This window comes from Lissotriton vulgaris, chromosome 4_1, assembly GCF_964263255.1.
Source record: "Lissotriton vulgaris chromosome 4_1, aLisVul1.2, whole genome shotgun sequence".
NCBI lineage: Eukaryota > Metazoa > Chordata > Amphibia > Caudata > Salamandridae > Lissotriton > Lissotriton vulgaris.
Genome location: NC_141691.1, coordinates 1,120,813,900 through 1,120,839,287, shown reverse-complemented (window position 1 = coordinate 1,120,839,287; position 25,388 = coordinate 1,120,813,900). Strand labels below are relative to the sequence as shown.

Here is a 25,388-nt window from a genome sequence, read left to right as displayed (position 1 = left end):
TCCTCCCCTTCCCATGTAATAAAGTAGGTGAACTAGTTTGTGTTGAGGCGGTTCAGTGCGCTGTGGTGCCCATGTCTCCTTGGTGTAATGTGCTGCAGCAGCATATAATAAGTAATGACGATCTGGTGCACCTGTTGTCTGCACAAACATATCATGGGTCATAAGGGTGCCGTTCCCAAAGAGCGATCCCATCTCTTCCACACCCACCTCCTCACAAGCGTGCAATCTCGCCTGAGTCAGTCTCCCATCTGGCAACGGTATACCTAATAGTGGGATATTGCTTGCATATGGGACTGATCCTGATGTGTATTGGATAGCCTTCTTCCAACATTGAAGGGCAGCCTTTAACAAAGGAGGACCCCGAGGTGGGGGTTTAACTTTAGGGAGGAGGAGTCTGTGGAGTGTCTCGCCTTCCAAGTCCCTGGGGCCATATTCAATTTTCTGCATGTTCCTACCCGCCACCCAAATGGATAACCATTGCAGTTGGCACACGTAATAGTAGGCCTTGAAATCTGGGACTTCCAGTCCTCCCTTGCGGGAAGGCAATCCGACACATCACCGATAAAGGGAGAGAGTTCCAAAAAGATAAGCTATAAGTGCCAAAGGAGAACGCATCAGGACGCGGTCCCGCTATGAAGTAGAAGGCATTCAACTTACCTTCGTTTATGGCGGGCCGCGAAACTCGCTCGAAGGCAGAGAATATGCTGGGACGGGGTTTCGCACTGGCTGACAGATTGCATAAGTAAATAAGGATGTTATCCGCATAAATCGAAATTAAGTGAGCGGTACCATCCAGCAGGATCCCTAGTCTGTTAGCTGACTGCTGCAGCACAATCGCTAGGGGTTTAAGCGCCAAGACGAATAAAATGGGGGAGAGAGAGCATCCTTGACACGTACACCTATAAATGCTATGTTTTCGGGAGATGTGTTTCCCGGTACGTGCTCTGGCGGTGAGACCAGTGTAGAGCAGATGTATCCAGCGGAGGTACCCCAGAGGAAGCCCGAATCGACTCAAGGCGGTAAACATATATTCCCACGTTATAGAGTCTAAGGCCTGCCGAAGATCTAACGCTATGCAGCCCGCATCACGTAGTCTGGCGGTGTAGCTGCCATGACATGATGTAGTCATCTGGTGTTCAGGGAAGTACTACTGCCCGGGAGGAATCCACATTGGTCCCTGTCTATAAGGGCATTTAGGGCGGGTAGAATGCGGTTGGCCAAGACCTTACTAAGATTTTGTATTCGGTCGCTAGGAGCGATAGAGGCCTGTAGCTAGATAAATCAGTGACCTCTCGTCCCGGTTTAAGGAGGGAAACAACCAGAGCTTGCATGGTAGAGTGCGGGAGATGCCCAATTTCTAAGACTGTCTGTATAATTTCTCCAGTTTAGGAACTAGAATGTCAGAGTAGGTGTCATAATATTGTATGGGTAAGCCATCAAGCTAGGAGCGATAGAGGCCTGTAGCTAGATAAATCAGTGACATCTCGTCCCGGTTTAAGGAGGGAAACAACCAGAGCTTGCATGGTAGAGTGCGGGAGATGCCCAATTTCTAAGACTGTCTGTATAATTTCTCCAGTTTAGGAACTAGAATGTCAGAGTAGGTGTCATAATATTGTATGGGTAAGCCATCAAGCCCGGGGGATTTGTTCCGATTGAGGCTCTTGATTGCCACACTTATTTCCATTTGTGTAATGGGGCCCGCGAGTTTCTTCTTTGCAGTGTCGGAGATGGTCGGGAATGGCAGGTCTTTTAAGAAGTCCTCCAATAGCGCATCTTCATTGTGAGTGGGGGCCTCATAGAGTCCGCTAAGGTAGCTACAAAAGGTCTTGTTAATCTCATTCTGCGTATGTATCAAGTTCCCTGTAGGGGCCATAACACTGGTGATCATAGGTAGGTCAGGGGTATCCCTTGTCGGCCTCAAAGTGCTTCCGTTGTGTAAAGGCTCGATAATCTATTACTCTGAGATCCTCCAGGACCTCTGCATGTCGAATACGGGCTTCCTGCAAGGATTCCCGTTTGACCAGGTCCAATACAGCCCCCTGCTCCAGGCCCGTCATCTGGGCTTCAATCTCTATGAGACGTTTGTGTGTTTCTTGTCTAGCCCCCACAGTAGCCCCAATCACCGAACCTTGCACTACCACCTTGAGCGCATCCCAATCTACGAGAATAGAAGAGGCCGTGTTCCAGTTTCAGTGAAATAATTTGTGATGGTCATGGACAGAGTTGCACGGAACGGAGTATCTTCCAGAACCTGAGGCCACATTTTCCAAGTGGGGACTGGGGTGGGGACCCTCCCACACATGAGTGTGATTTCTAAAGGGTTATGGTCGGAGAAGGTCTTAGCTAAATAGGTGGGCTGGGGGATCTGTGCGAGTAGTGTACAGGACCCCAAAAACCTGTCAATCCTGGTGTGGAGTTGGTGGACCGGTGAACAGAAGGAGTATTCTCTATGTGTAGGGAGTAACAATCGCCATATATCTGTCAATCCCCAACCGCTCAGCCAGGTGTTAAGGAGATCTGCTTGTTTCCGTGTGCCAGCACCGTGCAACGGTGAATGTGATCTGTCCAAGTCCACGTCAATGACTGTGTTGCAATCCCCCCCTATGAGCCAGGGAAAGGTATCCCACCCCACTAGGGCCATGCCCAGTCGTTGAAAAAAAAATTCTTGATCAAAGTTCGGGGCATAGATGCTACCCAGTACTATTGGTAGCCCGTCTAACGTACCCTTCAGTAATATGTATCTGCCTTGATCATCTACACGGCGATCTAATTCCTAAAGGCGACCCCATGCCGCCCCACGTGCAAAAGCTGAGTAGTTGGTAGAGAAGACTTGCCCTCGCCATTTTTTGCGAGTCCTTAAGTCTTCCGAGGCAGTGAGGTGCGATTCTTGAATGAAAACAATATGCGCCTTCCGTCTGAGTAAATAAGCATGGACGCGCTGCCTTTTATGAACAGCCCCCAGGCCACGTACATACCAAGTTAACGCATTATAAGAACCCAACGTAGTAATATTATTGGGCATAATTGAGCATTGTGGGCGAGACTCCACTTAACTCAGAGTCTAGTAGTGCGTGCAGACCAGGCGTACCTTTTCCCCATCAACCCAACAATACTCGGCACAGCCATGGAACAGTGCTGGGCCAAACAATTAACAACAACATTTCTAAATAAGTCTATTGTGCGTTTGCTGTGTGGGGAGTCGGCGTCACCAGCCATAACAGTAGCGGTCAGCTCACGAGCTCTGGCAGCTCGACAGAACTTGGGGGGGAATAATTGATTAATAACTGAATATCCGTTGTTGCCTAATTGGAGGGACAGAAAGGCCCCTCCTTAGAGGCATACCTACAGTCTGGTGCTCTATCCAACGCCAGGGTCATTTATCAGCATCAGTACCAGGCCAGACACAGCCTAGCTATACAACAGTGGAGAGGAGCACTACCCCATGACAAGCCATAATCTCATGTTTGGTTCTAATTTTCGACACATCACATATAAGGACTTAAGACAAAAAAAAAGGATATAAAGACGTTGTATAGTCCTGCCACAATCTAGGAATTATGCTTTCCAATTTGTCCCGACGAGTCGATGTATTGGGCGTCTTCAGTTATCTATCAAACCACCTCCAGTTTGGGGTGTAACAGAGGGAAATAAGGTGATACTATGTTCAGAGTCCGACTGTATGGTGTTACTGTCTTCCGAGTCTGAAAGTATCTTGGTGGAATCTTCCCTGAAGGATCCAGCGAATGCCAGGGCCTCTGCTCTTCTCGTCAGTCTCTGATCACATGTTGGGCCCACCATCCCGGGGCTGGATTTGCCCGTAGCGCGTCGCTGCGTACCACCTCTCTGTGACTGTGTGAGTCCATGCCGCGGGGAGGCGGATTGTCTGTCTTGGCTAGATTCCAAATCCATCACCTCCATCACCTCCAGCCATTCCTCCGCATTCGATGGGCTGTCGAAGAAATATGTCTTCCGGTCGTAAATGATTTTCAATCTTGTCGGAAAGAGGAGCGCGTATTTGAGTTGGGCCTCTAGCAGTTTCTTCTTAACCGCTTGATAGGAGGCCCGCTGATGTTGTACCAACGTAGTATAGGGTAGAGAGAGATTTTCTGGTTCTCAAATTGAATTTTTTGTTATTCGATTGTCTATTATTTATTGTGAGGCTAAAGCATCATTCAAGCTTTTCTGTAATGTGTGCTGGGATATTTTCATTAATTTGCACACAATTATCAATAATGAAAAAAATGAGAGATTCAGACATAGCGACACTCAATTCAAATTTATGGGCTCATTGCTTATAGATATTAAAACCTATAGTGTCAATCATGCACACCGGACACATATGCCTATGTCCACACATGGATTTGTACTGCCTCAAATGTAGGCGTTGCCAAAATCCACAGATCAGTTTGTTCATGGTTCTGGAAGTAAACACCTAATCTAAACTCACTATAAAAGTACAAGTCCTTGACTGATCAAGGTGACAAAGGAATATCTTCTAGGTGTATTAAAGCTAATGCTTTTGATTGCTTTAAGGCTATGTCTATTGTACTCATTTCCGAATTTAAAATGTTATTTTTATGTTCCAACTTCAGAGGCTGTGAGTTATCACTTGCCCAGTGATACATTATTTCGCACTGCTCACCTCAGTATAATGTGTATTCCAGGATTTGAGTTTTTGAGTAACAAAAAAGAAAAATGAAAATCCGGTTTCCTGTACTACATGCTAGAAAACACAAAACAAGTCAAGTGCTCGCCTCTACAACATTTTCAGTTAGCTTGAAAAGGTGATCAACCATTTCAAATCCCAGCATTTTTTAAATGCTCCTCCCTTTATGCTTTAAGTTTAATTTTCAAGAACATTAAAAAAGTCTAACTACACGGGATTCGAACATACAAATATGGACTTTCCTTTGCTGTTCTGTGGGCACAATAAACGTATTAAATATTCTTCATACGGCAAAAAACAATGTTTTATTGAACTATTGTTGAATCCTTAAGTTGGTAGTATAACTTCAATGGCCCGACAAAATCAACTGTGACAGACTAATGCTATGCTGCCTCTAGTTATAGTGATAAGTATCTATACTTTCCATCATATTTCATGAAAGTGGGCCACTTAATTTCGATGCATTTCCTGGTATTCATGCACTCTGACATTCTGCTTGAAGCCATTGCATCTATTTTTTTAATTTCTTTGGTGTTTTCTGGAATCTTTCCACAATGTCACAAAAAACACATTAGCAGCTCTCAAGGGAAGGACTGCAGTTGCATAACCTACGTTCCGTTAAAAACACACTCACCCTTGCCTTGCCAAAACACTGAACATGTTTTCTGTTCTTTCAATTCTATATCCCTCTGTCCCTTTCCAACATTTTACCTTAATGTCCTCTGTAATTATGCCAAATAACCCCTCCATTCAGTCCTTGGGTTTTCTATATACTCTTTCTTTTTAAAACTGCTACTTTTGTCTAACAGTAATGTATCATGTTTCCATTGTCTTTCTTGGTTTCCCATTTCTTTCTCTCTTCTCAAATAGGATTTCGCTACTCATAGTCCCACATACTGTGCAAAGCTATCCATTTCATCCTCACTGCTAATATACATTCTTCTTTGCTAGTTCCCTTTTTTATCAGTTTTATAGTCATTAGATCAGTGTCTACCTTTCAGTGGGTTTCTCGCCTTGGATCACCATATGGGTTGCGTCTGGTGGAGGAGTAAGGGAGAATAACTGCAGAAAACTGCTTCCAAATCCCTGGCCTTATTCATTGGCATATAACACGACCAGAATGCATTGCACAACTGCACAACTAATGGACGAAGAAAGTAGGCAACCAAATATTTATGAGAATTCTTGGAACGTTCAATTCGTAAAAGTTGTAGTAAACAGGTAAAGTTGCACCAAAACTTCACAAGGATGAGAACTTCCGATAGTTGGAGGGTCTAGAACTGCAACCTTAAGGTAAAAGACTTTGCGTGTGTGTGTGTGTGTGTGCGGGTTGTTTGTGTGTTGGTGTGGTATGCACATGTGTGTGCGTGGGGAGGGTGCCAGTATAGCAATGTGATACTTATTGCATAATTCTTGGAAATTAATATTGCTAAAAGCAAAATTTTGGTCTTCTGTAAGAAAGGCCATAGATTAAAACGACATTTTAAGTGGTCACTGGGGTCCGAAGAACTGAAGTTGGTGCACTCTTATTTATATCTGGGTAAGGTCTTTTTGAAAACTGGGTGAGATCTAGACCACATTAATCTCTGTGTTAGCAAGGCTGTCTCCCAGGTGGAAGCTTTAAACAGACTCTACAAAACTTGTGAAAAACGCCATTTTGGTCATGGTTTGTCAGTTTTTAAGGTAAAAATTCCCCCCTCATTAATATACGCTGTTGAGGTATTGGACACGAAACACTGGCTGTCTTTTGACAGGGCTGAAGGTCGAATCCTTCGTCAAATTTGCAACCTAAATTCTCAGGCTGCTGCACATGTCTTACAGGAAAATACGAAGCGTGGCTAGGTTATACCTTGCGCAAACCAATTTTACATAGTAATATAACCAAATAACAAAGACAACTGCTCCAGGGAACAAAAAGGTAACGGCCACCACGTCCCAAAAAATTCTTCTGCGATAGAAACCACAGAGGATAAACTGTAATCAAAGTATTGCTCCCTAGCAAACAAAACCTAATAATCAGATTCAGTCACATCAATTTGATCAGTCTAAAAAACATCCAGATTTGATGGTTCACAGTGATAATTCCTTTATTTTCTTATTTGCTTTGTCACAAATGCAGAAGTTTGAAGCAATGTTTCTCAATGATGATTCAGTATAATTGTCATCACAAAATGTAACCAAGCAGCCGACACGTGTTTCGCCTGGGGGAAAAAATCCCCTGACAACTTCATCAGGGCTACAGTAACAAGAAAAACACATTTGCACTGAACAACAATACTCCAACCTAATTGTATCAAGTTAAAATAATCACAATGGAGTCTATGAAATAAAAGGTGAAAGAGAATTGCAAGACTAATAAACACCCGAAATTCACCCTGTGACAATACACATCAAATCCATAATGTGATCAAGATAAACGAAATAAAAGCAAGTGAAAGTCACAAGAAATGAAAAGACTAGAAGGTCGCCAAGATGATGGAACATATTATCAAAGAGGTTAGTGTCCAGGTTCTAAACTTTAAGGAACACAGCCTCATAGTCCAACAGAACTATACACTCAGCTTAATGAGGAGCAGAAAATAGCAAATTACCCCAGATCTTATTTATATCCAGTGGCTAAAGACCCACTTCCAATACAATCCAAAAGAAATGGATTATGCAGAGATTATATAACACTCACCATAAACAATTCTTAATAATATCGTCACTACATTCCAGGTATAACCCATATGAGGTCCCATGCAATATGGGACTGAAAAAAAAGAAGAAAAGGGGAAGAGAAACGGCACAGGAAGGGCAGGGAAATTAATTTCAGTTAAGCGAACAATCACATCCACTGTTTTAGTCAGTGATTGAAATCACAAGTCACAAATCCCTGATAATGCACACATACCGTAGTAATCGCTGCCAGCTAAACAACATAAGAGAAAAGGTACCCACTCTTCTAAAAAGCCATACATATTACTCCTATTGAATAGATAAAATAATACCTAAAAAGTAGAGGACATTTCTTGCATGTGCTACATTCGGGATTCTACAAAATATAAAGCCAAATTTCTATAAGGAGTAAGAAAAGAATAATAAGTGAAAAATATCTATTTTATAAAACCATTGGTAACTATCAGAGAATCACAACCTATAGTCTTTTTTTATTTATTTTTTGGTCCTCATACGCCAAAAGATGTTCTCGAAGTATATTCAATTACTACCATCCACTACGCAACAGATGTACCCCAGTATATGTTATGGGCTCCGAAGATCTTATTGGAAGCGCTTTTTGCAGATACCCTAATAAGAGAAAGGTCAATTCAGTTGATCTAACTAGCCAGCCAAGGAACTGATCTTAGGGTATTTCATTCTGCAAAAAGGCATAATCATTGGACCTTGTTTTAAAGCTTCTCCAACCAAGCAATGCACGGAGCCCAAAAATACTTTTTCCTCTTCCAGTTTGCCCGGTCTAGATTCAATGTATGTTTAATTGCATTAAACCAATCTAGATAGGTGGGTGCGGTATCTTTTAACCAGGATTTACAAATTTCTCTGCAAGCGAGTATATTTAAGTACAACGACAACTTGTTAACATCTCGAGAAAGTGATTCATAATTCGAAAAAATACCAAAAAATATTAGAGTTATACTAACCTGGATATTGAAATTAAACATATTTTCTATACCTTCAGATACTGCACGCCAGAAATTGTACAAGACCGGACATGTTAAAAACATATGGAGATCGTCTGCTTTTTCCTGCTTGCACTTTGGGCAACAGGGGGTAATACCTTTCGAGAATTTAGAGAGCTTAGCAGGGGACCAGTAAACTCTGTGAAGAGAGAAGAAATGGTTGCGTTTTAAATTGGCGGGAGATACTGTAGTGTGTAATAAATCAAAAGATACTTGCCATAGCTGCTCTAGATATGCGTCCAAAATATGGTCTCCCCATAAGTGAGCTGGCAAAGTGAAATCGTCGTCCTCTGCTTCTAGGATAGACCAATATAGAGTTGCTGTCTTTATCTTCCTGCTCTTCCCTTGAAGCAGATTCTCCAAAACGTTTGTTATTCCCACTTGCGATCCCACAGCCTGACTCCAGCTCTTTATTTGAAGGTATTTAAACTTAGATAAGTTATTGTCAGTCAAGATAGAAATCTCATCCCAGGATAAGAGCGTCCCATCGGGCATTAGCTGGAGCCAGTATTTTATGTCAGCAGCCAACAAGGGTTTGGCGAGAATATCCTTAGTCCACTCTGGAGAACCCGGAGAATTCCAAATAGGGGCCATAGCTGTATAGTATGCTAATTTCAGAGATTTCCTTACTCTAGCCAATGTAAGAGCCATATCGCTCAGCAACTTCAATCGAACCTTTTTGAAAAAGCGCGGGTCCCCATACTTATATAAGAAACTATGTAATCCCCCTTGGATTCCTGTCAACATTTCCTTAAACATTATGCCTGCTTCCGATCTATCTGGGCAATTAAAAAGCATACTCCCTGCTTTGAGTAATAGAATCCACGCATAAAGCTTCAGGTCTGGGGCACACAAGCCGCCTTTGCTTTTTTTCCTACGCAGTTTCCTCCATGAGATCCTGATACCCTTTGAGGCCCATACAAAAGAATTACATTTAGCTTGGATTTTTCTTAGCTTATCTTCCTTGAATGCTAGAGGGATATTCTGAAATAAAAATATTAATTTGGGCAGAAGCATCATTTTTATGATATTTACTCTTCCAATTAGTGTGAGAGGAAGAAGAGACCAGCACTTTAAAGAATCAACAATTTCTTTGTTTACTTTCTCAAGATTTCTGTCTGTTAATTGTTCAATATCCTGGGCAATTTGAATTCCTAGATATCTTATCTCTTGTTTTAAAATAGGGAGATGTGCTTCTAAGTTCCACACCATGCATTCCGATTTGGACTGGTTGATCTGGTAGCCAGAAACTGACCAAACTGGGTAGCTGCACTATAGATTAACGGGATGGCCTGTATTGGATCCGAAGTATATATCAACATATCGTCTGCATAAAGAGAGACTTTTTTTCCCAATTTCTAAATTTGAAGGGCGCAATATTCATGTCTTGCCTGATTTTCTCCGCCAAAGGCTCAATATATGAATTAAAAAGCAGGGGAGAAAGGGGGCATCTCTGTCTTGTCCCTCATTTAATAGTTATGGGTGCAGAAAGAATACCATTGACCAGTACTCTAGCTATGGGATGTTGGTAAAAAGAAGAGATGACTCTACAGAAATGTTTACCCAGATTACATCTCTCCAATACTTTAGTTAGATAAGACCAGTTTACGCGATCAAATGCCTTGGTGGCGTCAAGTGTAATAATAGCCATAACCAACTTATAGAGAGATGCTAAATCAATTGCTCCCACTAGACCTTGAGTCAGGTTCTGAATAGACCGACCTTTCACAAATCCCTTCTGATTACAGTGCAATAGATTACCAGCAACACCATTCAATCTCTCTGCAAAAATCTTAGCAAGGATCTTATAGAAATTTGGCTTTATATTTTGTAGAATCCCGAATGTTGCACATGGAAGGAATGTCCACTACTTTTTAGGTATTATTTTATCTATTCAATATGAGTAATATGTATGGCTTTTTAGGTGAGTGTTATATAATCTCTGCATAATCCATTTCTTTTGGATTGTATTGGAAGTGAGTCTTTAGCCACTGGATATAAATAAGATCCAGGGGTAATTTGTTATTATCAGCTCTTCATTAAGCTGAGTGTATAGTCCTAATGGACTATGAGGCTGGGTTCCTTTAAATTTGGAACCTGGACACTAACCTCTTTGATAATATGTTCAATCATCTTGGCGACCTTCTAGTCTTTTCATTTCTTGTGACTTTCACTTGCTTTCATTTCCTTTATCTTGATCACATTATGGATTTGATGTGTCTTGTCACTGGGTGAATTTCGGGTGTTTATTAGTCTTGCAATTCTCTTTCACCTTTTATTTCATAGACTCCATTGTGATTATTTTAACTTGATACGATTAGGTTGGAGTATTGTTGTTCAGTGCAAATATGTTTTTTTTGTTACTGTAGCCCTGATAAAGTCGTTGGGTGATTTTTCCCCGGGACGAAACACGTGTCGGCTGCTTGCCTACATTTTGTGATGACAACTATACCAAATCATCATTGAGAAACATTGCTTCAAACTTCTGCATTTGTGACAAAGAAAATAAGAAAATAAAGGAATTTTCACAGTGAACCATCAAATCTGGATGTTTTTTGGACTGATCAAATTGATGTGACTGAATCTGATTATTAGGTTTTTTTTGCTCGGGAGCAATACTTTGATTACTGCACATGTTTTACGCTTGGAATTTGGTTTAGTTTCCTCCTATGTTCTATTGTGGGCTGCGGTTTTGAGATGGGGTAATTCTCTGTGTTGGGGGGAGGACGGTACTCTCAGGGCTGCTTTGAGATTGGAAATCTTCGATAAATTGAGAGAACATTCAACAATTTTTAGGTCCTTCGTTCAAGCAAATTACTCATTTGGCCTTACTTTGAATTTCGATTCCCCCATGTCAAAAACTGCATTAAAGCTGTTTATAAAGAAGTTTGCACCATCTATCAGCTTGGCTAGAGACATCGACTTGAGCCAGTCCAAGCCTCGTAATGAGGTGGTTTGTGGGAGTGCGTTGGGGAATAGACCTCAGCCCTATTTAACATGGAACCTTCCTTATGGATTCAGAAGGCTAATCCTTTTATTAAGAATTAATTTGTTGGCCTTAAAAGATGTTATCGGTATTTGGGACAAAATTCTTAGTGCGGAGAGAATCTGTGAAATGTGCCAATTGCAATTCAAGATTTGAATCATGTGTTATTTGTTAGCACGAAGCTACACAGGGCCAGGCATATGTTTTTAAGACCTGTTTATATCAAATATATTATTCATTCTGCCCAGGAGGCCCATTCATTTGTTTTTTCCCCTCCAAATGAAATGGTCTGTTTTAAGATATATCAATTTTTTTAAACATTTCTGGTTATTTATTAGATAGTTTTTTTGCACATTGTATTATCTGTTGGTTAAATATGGACGAATGTTTGTATTGTACATAAAGTTTTCCTTTATTAATTTATTTGTGCACTTTTGTGGACCTCCGTTGGAGTTCCAAATAAAAATAAAATTAAAATAAATTGATTGAGTAGTGTGTGTGTAATAAAAATGCACTTCAAGTGTTTTAGCTAGATTTGCAAGAAGGCTGGTTAAACTTACCATTTTACCTCCTCTATTTTACCAACCCCCACAGCCAATTAGAGACATTCTCTCAATTGAATGAGATTGTTCTATATACTATGGCTTGAGTATACCTTTATCGTGCATTGGGCCAATGTAGCCCCTAAAAGAGGAACAGAGTCTAGGCCACTCAGGAAGTGGCCTACAGCTTGAATCAAGCAAGGAACTGCTGCATGCATCCTTGAAAGCAGACCCTGGTGGCTCCCACGAGGATGGTGGATACAAAGAGTGATTGCACAATTACCCTCATCAGCATCCTCAGCCCTACCTCTAAGTCAGAAGCAGGGACTTACCCATAACATACTTGCAGAGTGAGTTCAAGGCTCTGGAATAGTAAGTACCTTTGCTATGAGCAGGGCCCCACCAGCTCTACCCTCGCTGCAGTCAGTGCCTTCTTCCTCCACACTGCTGATAGGGCTGCTCCTGCCTATGCTGGTCCTAGGCAGCCTGCCCTGTATGCCAGCTTTATTTTATTTTAATTTAATTCCGTACGTTCTTTAGGGTTTTTGTCTTCTGCCATTCCTTGGCTGTTCAGCGCCATTTTTCTCATGTTTTCCCAACACCTTCTTCCCGCCACCCGCCTCCCCTGCACCCCCCCCCCCCGAACCTACTTAATGGAGGCTGCAGAGTGACCATGCTGCCAGCACGCCAAAGGCAAGCTCGTCTGCACCCGTCCACACCTGGACTGCCCCCAGCACCAGAAACCCTGGCCCACTAGGTATCCATAGATACTCCTCTGCCAGTCAGAGAGCCCTGGACCCCGGACTCTGACACAACTTCTGCCTCGCATCTCCTCGTTCCACAGCAGGACCGTTCACCTGCCACTACTGCCTCGCACAGAAATCCACGCCACTCCACCGACGGAGAGCACTATGGAACCACTCTGATGCCTCCTGATCAGCACCAGATAACTTAGCAAATACACTACTAAAGTCTGAGACATCCTCTTCACCCTCACTCCGATGTAACATTCATCACAGAGACCTGGATCAACCACTCCTCTGCCCCCAATATCAGCACCAGATTGCTCAGCGACTACAAGATGATATATCGGGACCACATCAACAAGCACGGAGGCACCATCGCCATCATCCTCAAAGAATTAGTCCACTGCACCACCACCGAAGACGACACCACACCGATCATGGAACACCTTAATTTCCAACACCACAATGATTGCAAAACAACCATCAAAGACACCCTCGCCTACAGACCGCTTGGACCACGCCCCAGCCGCTGCAAAGCCATCATAGACTTCATTGGCCCACTCGCCATAGAATCCAAGCACTACTTCTTCCACGGAGACTGCAGCTTCCACCTGGAGGACTCCACAGACACGAACTCTGCAAACATCCTGGACTGAGTGGACAACATTGGCCTCACCCAGTTGGTTACAGACCCCACACACAGGACCCAATATTCACATCCAGCAACAGAGTCAAACACAGCCATACCATTGAACTCACCTGGACCGACCACTCCATCATCCACTTCAACATCACAGGACCATCTTGCTCTACTTCCCCCCCCCCTTACACCACCTCTTTCCACAGCCGAAGCAAAGTGACACAGAACCAATGGCTAAATGCTCTCAACACCACTCAGACCAACACTACAACCAACCTAGAGGAAGCAGTCAAGAACTTCCAACACCTGGATCACTAACGCCACCGAACGAGTCACCCCCATCAAACCAGCCAAAACCTGCAGATGCACCAAACAAGCCAGCTGGTACACACTGGAACTCAGCAAAATTAAATGCAGCTGCAAACAACGACGGGAGAGAAGATGCACCAGTAGAGATGACACAGACCAGGCCACCTTCAAGTCAGCCTTCAGCAAGTACCATCAATGATGCGAAAAAGGACACCTTTGCAGGCCGCATCAAGGCTAGCGACAACCACACCAAAGAACTCTTTACCATCGTCAGAGAGTTCTCCTGCCCAATAGCCACTGAGAACACTATCCCTCCCACACAGGAAATCTTCAACGCCCTAGTGAATCACTTATACAAAATATATCCACCATCTACAGGAACTTCGAGCCCCAACCCACTGACCTCCTCAGCTTCCTGACTCCAACGGAAATCTCCCCCGACCAACATCTCACTGTATGGGAATAGCTCATCATAGCGAACACCACAAGTGTCATGAACTTCATCCACTCTGGAGCACCCCCTGCCCCCACCGCCTCTTCAACACAGGAAGCACACCAACTCACCACCATCCTTAACATATCAATCCTCACAACGACCTTTGACACCACATGGAAAAACACAGATGTCAGACCTCTCCTCAAGAAACCATCTGAGGACCCCAACAACTCTAGAATTAATGCCCCACCTCACTACTCCCATTTTCTACTAAAGCCCTGGAAAAGGTAGTCAATGACAGCTCACAACCACCTGGAAAGAAAAAACTTGCTAGACACCCCCTAATCCAGTTTCTGTGCCAACCACAGCACAGAGATCGATCGCTGCCACGGACAACAGTGCACCCTACTAGACAGAAGAATCTGTGGTCCTCATCCTTCTCAACCTCTCCGCAGCCTTCGACACAGTATCCCACCACCCACTCATCAAGAGACTGCACCAATCAGGATTAAGTGAGATGCACTCAAATGGATTGCATCATTCCTCTCTGGATGTATGCAGAGAATCTGCCTACCTCCCTTCACCACAGAACCCACAAGCACCATCTGCGGCACCCCTTAAAGTTCATCTCTCAGCCCGACCCTCAACATCTACATGAAGCCTCTAGCTGACATCATCAGAACCCATGTTATCAACATCATATCCTATGCTGACAACACCCAGCTCATCCTCTCGCTCTCAGCAGATCCCACCTCCACCAAGACCAACTTCCACAACTGCATGAAGAACGTCACAGCCTGGATGAAGGACAACTGTCTGAAGCTCAACATGGACAAGACCGAAGTGCTGATCTTTGAGAACCACACCTACCTCTGGAATGACATCTGGTGGCCCGCTGATCTCAGACCACACCCACACATAAGAACCACACCGGCAACCTCAGCATCATCCTGGGCAGCAAACTCACCATTAAACAACAGATCAACACAGTTTCCTCCATCTGCTTCCACACTCTTCGAAGAATCTTCAAATGGCTCCACACAAGCACGAGAAACACAGTCACACAAGCCCTAATCACCAGCCGTCTGGTCTACGGCAACACACTGTATGCAGGAACCCCCACCAAACTCATGAGAAGGCTCTAGACAATACAGAACCAGTGACCAGATTGATACTCATACTGCCCAAACTAACCTACATCACCCACTACCTGAGGATTCTCCACTGACTTCCCATCCACAAAAGATGCCAATTCAAACTACTGACACATGCTTACAAAGCCATACACGACCAAGGACCAGCATATACGAATCATCACCTGAACTTCCACCAACCATTCAGAAACCTCTGCTTCACCCTCGCAGACACTGCACATCCGCTGTAACCATATCAGTGGCACTCCTCCCCCCCCCTTCGCCACTAAGTCCTGGAACGCCCTCCCTCTCCACCTCCTAACTTCACTGGACTTCAGAAAAAGACTCAAGACCTGGCTTTTAAACTAAGCCCAGCAACCCAGCGCCTGGATACCCTCACAGATGATAAGCCACGCTCTACAAATAGATTGATTAATTTCTTGATTATGCTACATAGCTACATAAACAGAGCTCTTGCTGCATAGTAAGGTGCTCGTTACTGAAATACAACTTTCTAATTTGCAGTAAGTACAGTGGGAATCCCGCTGCATCCACCAGAGAGTAATAGTGGCTTGTGTTCCATAATCTGGTCCATGTCATCTACACCCTCTGTTTTTGCAAACTCATTTTTGCCTACTCACCTATCTGACTGTGGTGCTACCAGGGTTTCTGCATGTGTGATCAGGATATGAAGCTTGGGAAGGACATTCCCAACTATTTCACACTTCTTACTGTAACAATGCTTTTCTACTAACAATTACATGGTCCAGAATTTCATGGTTTAGTGACACAGGCATATTTATTTGCATGGCTAAAATAATACATATCAATATTTTTTCTATAATTAAATTATTTCTATAGTTAAATGATGACCCACAGTGGGCTTTGAGTGAAGGACTTCGCCAAAAATGGGAATTTTTGATGATGAAAATATTAATGTTGCTAGACAAGATATAACATTTTTATATTTATTTTAAGCGTGATGATTGTGTATGATCAAGTATAGTGAGCACATTCTCTTTTGAAGTGGCTTTGTAACAAAAACAGCAGCATAAAATGCTGGTAGTTCACTGGAAGTTTTGCTTGGGAATACCTGCAACGGTTGGTTTTAAAACTGGATTTAGGGACTTAGTTCAACACCTTTGCACAGTGGTTCTGGAACCATTTTCAGAGTGAAGATGCTGACACCCATGTTACATCACTGAAGTCATAGGGATTGTGAAAAATCCTAGCCTCACACAAAGTGCAGCAAATGTATTCAGCAGGAGAGTGGTAAGGATGTAGTATATAGCTGGAGGTGCATTTTGAAGCACACTGCCACAAATATATTACTAAAGTATTATGCTGGAGGGCACTGTCATTTACAGACTGTAGTTTTCCATTAATTAATATATTTGCACAGACATACAGGTTTACTATTAAAACTATATAGCACACAAGTGATAATGTGTGAAAATTGGGCCTCAGTGAATATCATTTGTGCATCAGCAAGTAAAAGAGTCCTGATTTGCTTTGGTCCTATTAAAAGTTTCGTTTCCATCATACTTTAAATTACAAGAAAATGTGCCTCATTTTTGCTTTCCTACCTGCTGATTGTTTCTGAAATGTGTACAGTTCTCTTACAGGTATCTCAGTTTTGTTACAAAACATGACATCCTACACCATTCCTATTCCACAGCAAGATTGTCACATAGTTCCAGTGCTTAATTTGAGCCAGTGGTTTCCAGTGCTCGGCACTGGCACTTAATTGTTAACACCGGCACTCATGACAGTCTGCCACATGGTGGCACTGTATGGCTAATTTAAAGATAAGCAAAATAACATCTTTTTATTAATCCAATATACTTCAAAATGACTAATAGCTGCTACAAAAGGCATTCTTATTGCTTTGGGTGCCTAGAATACTCAGAATTTTCCCTCTCAATTGTATTGGCAGCACTGGTGGGGCAATGGGTAGTGCAAGCTGCCAAGTTGGAGTGGCTTTCTGACAAGGGCCCCAGCACTTATATTTTCACAAATTAAGCACTGCATAGTTCACTTTAAAAACTCCTCTCACTTTGCAGTCGAAGAAAGAAAAATAAAACACCAATCCCCATGTTAAAAGAATAAGCAGCAATCTGTCTCAAGACATAGCCTGTAGACTAACTCTATCTTTGAAGCAAAGCAAATGTGAAGATAAATACAAAATGTAAAAGCATCCTTATTTGGTGCTCTTTTGCAACCCACCAGAAATAGGCTGCTGAGCCACCATTGGTTTGCGACCCACAGTACGAGAAATTATGCTGTATGGTCTTATTGGTGTCTTCAAGATTCAAGATTTAGCTCTCTGTCTCTGTAATTTGCTGTTTGTGAGCAAGAATGATAATTTCCAGCCCCCGCCCAATCAATGGCAGGGGGGTATGACAATTTGGCAAGAATCTCTGACCTTATGTACTCTCAGGTTAGGCAGCACAGGGGAAGAGATTGCGGACCTATCGAGCTGGATGAGAATAAGCTCTCCTCATCCGGCTTTTTCTTAATGCAGATGGTTCATACAATGCTTCCATTTCTCTCAGGTCATATTCGCTCATTGGTGTTGCAGAGTTTCATCATGAGTCGACTTGACTATTGCAATGCTTTGTTTTTGGGGCACCTACTTAACTGCTGAATCGCCTCATTTTTACATTTTTTTTAAATATTTTTATTTTTCCAGGAATTAATTACATACTGTTTATATTCAACAGACCAGTCTTTACATATTTCAAACAACAAAAGAAGTCCAACTTAATTAAACAGAAAAAGAAGAGTAGAGCAAAACAAAATGGAGAGGGCAAAGACGCAACAAAAGAGCAAAAAGCAAACAGGGAAAACTCAGAGCATAGAGGGTGTATACAAAGACAAAAACACATAATAGATATCCCCAACTTCTCCCTCAGTTTCCCCTACTGTTCCATCAGTAACCCCCATATCTGCCGGCCCCTTGCCCTCCCACTCCTACCTTTATAATTATACAGTGCAATCTCTAAATTATATATATGATAAAGTCTAGCATACCATGCCTGATAGGTTGGTGGATCTACATCCTTACACATAGTGGCAATCAATATATGATAGACAGCTGTCACCATGAAGCATAAGTACACTTGAGGAAGTTCTAACTGTAACCTTTCATAAAATCCAACTATCAACAAAGTTGATGTTAAAGATACAGACTGCCCTATATTTTGACATAAGAACTGTTCAATACCTTCCCTCAAGCCCACCAATTTACCACAGTCAGCAAACATATGAATTATATCAGCTGGGCCCTGATTACACCTTGGGCATCTATTTATTATCCCTTTTCCCCCATGCCCAAAGTTTAGCAGGAGTAAAATGGAGTCTAAACAGTGTTTTAAAAGTTTGGGCCTTGAGGTTTGCAGTTAGAAATGTTTTTTTGGAGAGCTCTAGTGATCTGCAGATATCTACCTCCAGGTTGTCCAATTTAACTGCCCATGCACTTTCTACTTTAGAGATATCATCCGGAGTGGCCTCCATCAATATTTTGTACACATCCTTAACACAAAGCTGTTTTTTCTTCAGCAGTTCTAATAGCGGGATGCGAGCCAGGTGACTTGGTTGCAAAACCAGCTTATTTATAATCACCCTTACTTGTATATATTTAAAGATAGTGCTTGAATCCAGCCCATATCGTATCTGGACTTCCTTGAATGAAACAACCCCGTTCTGTTTTATTCCTGCCTTTTCCCATATTTTGTTTATATTATCATAAAGAGGGGCCAAGAAGGTCGAGGAGCGCCACAGCAAAATATATCTTTGAATTCTAGGTATTTCCATGTTCTTACTAATCTTACGCCATATACTCCAGGCATCTCTTAAAATCTTAAAGAGTGTTTTCTTATAATAACTGAATTCTAGCTGGCTTAATACTAGCCCTGGAGTAAGTTTGCCAATTGCTAGCTCATAGATAGATGGCGGGTTCTCCTTATCCACCTCCACTACCCCGACCTGATCCCATCCTTGTGGCCGGAATAAAATACTCATGTGTTGCAGCATTACTGCCCAAAAGTAGTATAAAAGATTAGGAACTGCCAACCCCCCTCGGTGTTGCGGTAAGGTCATGAACTTTAAAGAACTCCTAATTTTCTTATAGCCCCATATAAATTGAGAGAAGATTCCCTCTGCCTTTTTAAATATTACATTTTCCAGCTCCACAGGGATGCACCGACATAAATAGAACACCTTAGGAAATATCATCCTTTTTATGACATTTGGCCTGCCGATAATAGATAAGTGTAATTTATCCAGCCTCTTCAGGTCACCCTCAATTTTTTTAAAAAGAGGAGCCGAGTTTATTTCCCATGTCTTGCCTACCTCTGCAGTGATGACCATACCAAGATAAGTAGCCGAATCTGTCCTGCGTGGATCCTGAAATTGCGTATTTCTGGTGCATACAATCTGTGTTTTGTTGGTGTTCAGGCTATAGCCTGATTATTTCCCAAATTCTACAGCGAGTCTTTCAATCTTGTCTATAGCACCTTGCGGATCCGGGGTAACGACCGTGATGTCGTCTGCGTAGGCTCATATTTTTGTATTATAACCCAGGGCTACTATTGGTTTAATAGCTTGATCATCCAGCATGGATATAATCAAATGGTCTATATACAGGGCAAATTAAATGGGGGAGCATGGGCACCCCTGCCTCGTCCCCCGAGTGATCTTAATCCTACCTGATTCCTTTCCTATTAGCTGAATTTTTGCATGTGCTTCAACATACATAGTCTGAATGGCCGTTTTTATTCGCATACCAAATCCCATAGCTCTTAAGTTTTGCCACAGATAAGCCCATTCCACTTGGTCGAATGCTTTTTGCGCATCCAACAATATCAGGGACATCTGTGTCCCTGTGGCTTCAGCGATGTCCAAGAAATAACCCTTCAGACATGGTCCGTTGTACTTCTACCAGGGATGAAGCCATGCTGCCATGGGCTCACTTAGGTCCCGATTATCCTAGACATTCTTAGAGCCAATATCTTAGAATACAGTTTCTCATCAGTGTTGATTAGAGATATTTGTCTATTGGTCTGTTGGTCTGTTGGTCTGTATGCAGTGGGGTCTTTTGGGTCCTTTCCCTTCTTCAAAAATATCATGATGTTGTTTTCCTGCCAAGATTGCGGCAGGACCCCCTTCTGTTGTACTGATAAGAACAAATCCAACAATAAAGGGGTCAATTCTGTCTGTAGAGCTTTATAAATCTCCAGCGGGATCCCATCCGGGCCCGATGCCTTGCCTGAAGCCATCATCCTTAAAGCCTCAAGGACCTCATTCATTGAGATATCTGCTTCTAGCACCAGTAACTGAGGAGACACATTATCCACTCCTACCCCTGTTCCATCTACTGTGGAATCCCTGTAGCAGTAGAGATCCTGATAGAAATCCATAAGTATTTTTAATACTCCTGATAGTTCTGTAGCTATCGTTCCAACTTTCCCTCTTAATTGTAGAATATTGTTTGCCGCTGCTCTTTGTTTTATTCGGAGTGCCAGATGTTTCCCCATCATCTCCCCATACTTGTAGTTATCCCGAGTTGCCGTTTGGAATCTTTCTGCCACTTTTTTATTGTAACTTCCATTAATTTTAGCCTTAATCCTAATTAATTTTAGCTCTAATCTGGTTTGTAAGTCTTTCTGCTTTTGTACTATGGCAGCGATATGATGTCTCTCATTCAAACTCAATTCTTCTGTAAGTGCCTGTATCTCATCCCTCTGTTGTTTATGGTGGAATACCCCAAAACTTGTTATTTCGTCGCCCCTAAGCCCTGCCTTATATACGTCCCATACATTTTCTCTGGATGTGCTATATCTATTAATATTTAAAAAAAACTGTTTAGTCCACCCCCTAATATACTCTATAAATTCTTCTATAGCTAGTAGCTTTTTATCAAACGTCCACTTTAAAGAACTCTTCATATATGCCGGGATCTCCATGCTCATTACTAGTGGGTTATGGTCCGACAGGACCTTAGGGAGTCTTTTAATCTGAATTGCCTCTATGGGATACAGGCTGCAGCAGCTAAGCTGGCTGATTCTTTTTCCAGGTCTTCCTCTACTTCTGCAGCAATGTATAAACTACACTGGCTCCCTGTGCCAAAAAGAGTTATTTTTAGATGTCTCTGTATTGTCCACAGGGCAGTGCACAGAGTAGGCCTTCGCCTTCTTCACCATAACATCAATCACTAATTGCCCTAGGAATCCCTGTACTCTGCCATGACCAATCTTTTAAGTGTACCTAAGTTCAAGAAATCCACAGTAGGGGGCCGTGTCTTTTTAGTCCTGGAACAATCTACCTCACCCTGTGAGATTTATCCCTGATATATTTCCTTTTAGGAATGCCTTGAAGACATATCTGTTCACAGCATAGGTCCATCTCCGCTATTTGAATTCATATCACCTGAGACGTTCTAGGTAGCGACAGTATATCTTACAGGTTGGAGTCACACTTTATAAATGTAACTCAATTCACTTCAATCTAAAACAGAGCCACCCTGAGAAGTGTAGGTGAATCCTGGGCCCCAGCAATGTGAGATCCAGACAAGTTTGCCAGCCTCCAGCATATGTTGATCCCAATGGCACCCAAAGGAGGCCTTCTCTGGTGATGTAATCATGCACTGGAATCAGTTCTAATTGTATAACTGTTAATGCACTGTACAACAGAGCCTCCAGGTGCACTTGAATCCCTACCCCAGCCACTCACCTCTGGAGGACAATCAAGTTCACAAAGTCAGCAACAATCTGTTGTCTCTACTGATTAAGGAATGAATTCAGAAACGTATAACTAGAGTACCCCCAGCACAGGCTTCACCATCAGGAGTGAAAAATTGAAGACTACTACTGAAGTAAGTGTTATCATTCCATTAATTTACCATGATGCATTAGGGCAAATTGAGTGCTGGAATGTGAGGCAGTGTGCTCCCAGCCTCCTATTGTTTGTAAAGGCTCCCTTGAGCTACTGAGCTGGCGAGCGTGTGTTGGTACATCTGCGCCCAGTGAGTGGTACAGAGACTTGAGAAAACTTTGGGTAGCATTTCCAGCATCCTCAGAATGAATTGTTGCTCTCTACTGATGAAGGAATGTATCCAGAAACACATGTCTAGAGTTATACAGCACAGGCTGCACTAACAAGGGTGAAAAATTAAAGACTGCTATTGAAGTAATTATTATCATGCACCACATTTGCCACGGTGGATTGGGGCGGAATGAGTGATGGGATGTGAGGTAGTGTGCCCCCACCCTCCTTCTGAAAGTCAGTAAGTGTTCTGGGTCAGATACTCTCCTGGGCCATTTTGATTTACAGTGAGATGTTGATCCAGGAAAGAGGGGCAGAGCATGAGCAGATCGAAGTGCCACTTTTTGGATGCTTCCGAAGGTTCTGGTGGAATATGGCCTTTTTCTCCCACTGGCCCGCAATATCAGGGGACAGGTTAAGGTAGCCTATAAGTATTCTCACCTGAATATCCTCTTCTGGTTTTAAGGGCCAAGGTAGTGCTGGAAGCAGCCCAGGTAACTGCCCAGACTAATGCACAAGACCTACATGCTGGGCATCACTGCCACTGTGTGCAGGCATGATACCCCAAGACCCCCTCATAGGATGAAGTGGCAGCGGAACTCCCCTGATGAAGGCTGGAGCCAGCCCTCAGTCTTCATAGTATGTACCAGCCCATACCCATTGTCAGTCCAGGCACAGTCAATGACCATGATGTGAAGTCCAGCTTCCGATTCACTGGGCCACAATCTTGCCATCAGCTGCAGCAGTTAAATAGGTCACAGAGATCTACACACCACATGTCCCCAGTGGTGTAATAAAACGTGAGGGGGCCCCTGCAAAGAACAAGGAGGGGCCCCCTCCGACCACACTTAGGAGCTCTCAGGCCAGGGTACTGTGCTGAGTGGGGCCCCTGGAGCTCACCCCCTCCCTGCGCTGCGGGGGCCTTTGTTGTCCCTGGGATGTGGAATCTGGCCAGCCTAAGTAAGAGCAAATGGCTCCATCCGCTCTCAAGGTGATGGCTGACTTTGTCTACATTTGTCTGTTATGTCCCAGGAAGCAAGATGGTGAAGGATGTTTGTCAGTGGATAACATGTCTAGAAGTGAACATTTGTCGTCTTAACTGATTAGCTGCACTGCAAATAGGATTAATTTTAAGGTTTAGGATTAGAGTTGTGGGCGGGGTTAGGACAGAAGTTACTGTTCTAGTTATGCCAAAGGTCAGGTCAAGGGCGAAAGTTGGTATTGGTTTAGCACTATGGTGAGTGTTGGATTAGAGTAAGGGCAAATGTGAAAGGTTAGATAAGGGAAAATGAAAGGTTAAGGGTTAGGTTTAGGTTACAGTCAATGATGGGTTAGGGTTAGAGTCAGGGAATGTGTAAGGGTTAGGGTAGGGGTTGGTGTAAGGGATGAGGTATGAGTTAACGTGTTAGAGTTAAGGTTAGGGTTACTATTTTTGTAGGGGTAACAGTTACGTTTTGCTTCTGAGGTATAGGTGATAACATTTTATTCTTTTACCGTATTTCACATTGAACTAGTCTTAAACCTTGATTGACCCTCACAGCTGTTTTTTACCAACACCTGTGTAACTCAAAATGCAATTCATGAAACGTTATAAACGTAGCCTGGAGAATCATAATAGCAGACTCAGCATCTGGTGTTCTCAAGTTCATCTCTTCAGCAAATTTCCCGCCTTTTTGATGTACTACCTCTGCATCTCATTCTACACCTTGATGTGGATTCTTGTATTTTTACTCTGCCAAGTACTGTTATACTGTTCCTGTAAAATGTCAGAGTCTCTCCTGGGTAAAACCTTGATTCTTCCTCTGTAGACCTTCCCTGGCAGCACTTAGATTCAAATGTGTTAAAGCAGATAGTGTATCTTTCCCAGCCGGGCTTTAATCCTCTTCCCTACTCTATTGACAAGGTCAAAGACGAACTGCTTTCATGTCAGTAGAATATTGAATGTGTATGTCTACTTGAGTTGTTTGACTGTTTCCTATTTCTGCAACCAAACAAAACGCTTCCAGTTCTGTGGCGGCCATGACGGGCAGCGTCACTGGAGCTATCTCAAAATCTCTCCAATTGTAAATTCTCATGATAATGGATTAAAATTTCAATTAACTTGTTCAACGCCTCTGAATACGAAATAATATCATTCACATTTTGAAGAAGAGCACAGGGTGATATATTGCAGAATTCTTCCCTACACCCTGGTGCAATTATAGCCACAGCGTTGGTGTTCTCATTTTAAATTACAGTTCTGTGAGGTTTTTTATATGATTAGTTGAAAGCCAACCTGCAATTCCACTGGGGGTGCGATGGTGGAACGGAAGAGCAGGCTGGGAGAGCGCCCAAAATAGCATGCCCTACTTCTAAATGTCTGACATGCTGACCTCCAAGCCTTCTCCTTTCAGTTTCTCTTGCCTCTATTGGCCCCTTGGGCTTCCCACGCAAGAACAAGCACACAGTCATCTCTGCGTGTCTTACATCCTCAGCCTCGAGCACTCCACATTCACAACTCGCTTTCGGTGGATTTTGATAGTGATGATTTCTGCATGCAGACAATTCAGAAATGTTTTAGTGCTAGGATCAGCCTGCAAGCCCGCCGGAAAATAACATAAAACAACGTTGAGCATCTTCTTTTCATGACCTTTTTTTCCTGACACGAGAGCGTATATACGTGCTCGACCATGCACTTTCGGCTTTTCTTTTATGTCATTGATGCATGCCTTAAAAATGCCAACTATTTACTATTATGTGTGTGAAATGAATATCTTTTTGGTGCTTTATATTTTGTGTTCCCAACTTTATTTTAAGAAACAGTACATAATTTTGACCTTTATTCGGACAGATGTCATTGTCCCTTTAAAATGATTATATGATTATATTTTTCCAGGCACCTGTATGGAGTAACTGGTATGGTGTGCAGGATGACACTTCTGTTGGAGAACCTTCTGGAACGTTGCCCCCAGCACCTTCCTATACGCAGCTAGAAGTGCCTCCACCGTATGAAGCAGTGTCTTCAGGTAAGTACTAACAGTAAAACCTTGTTATTCACTTGGGTGAGTAGGATATAAGAAGAAAAGCATTGAGACAAACAGAACATGATAAATTCTTACAGTAATAAAGAAAAAAAGGTTTCACTGCACACTTGCATTTCTCTCATGGCCTTTATCAGCTCCGTCCCCCACCTGGCAGGATATATCAAGCATCAGAAGATACCATAA

The 25,388-nt window shown here is 42.8% G+C and overlaps 1 protein-coding gene across 3 annotated transcripts in view; it reads left to right on the top strand.

The window, feature by feature from the left end:
* Positions 1–25,388, top strand: part of LOC147722961 (uncharacterized) — a 426,371-nt gene that overhangs the window by 348,539 nt on the left and 52,444 nt on the right. For all 3 annotated transcript variants that reach the window (XM_086965353.1, XM_086965352.1, XM_086965354.1), the window contains exon 5: positions 25,058–25,187. In XM_086965353.1, coding sequence (XP_086821479.1) covers positions 25,058–25,187 — 130 coding nt within the window. The remainder of the gene's footprint in view (positions 1–25,057; positions 25,188–25,388) is intronic.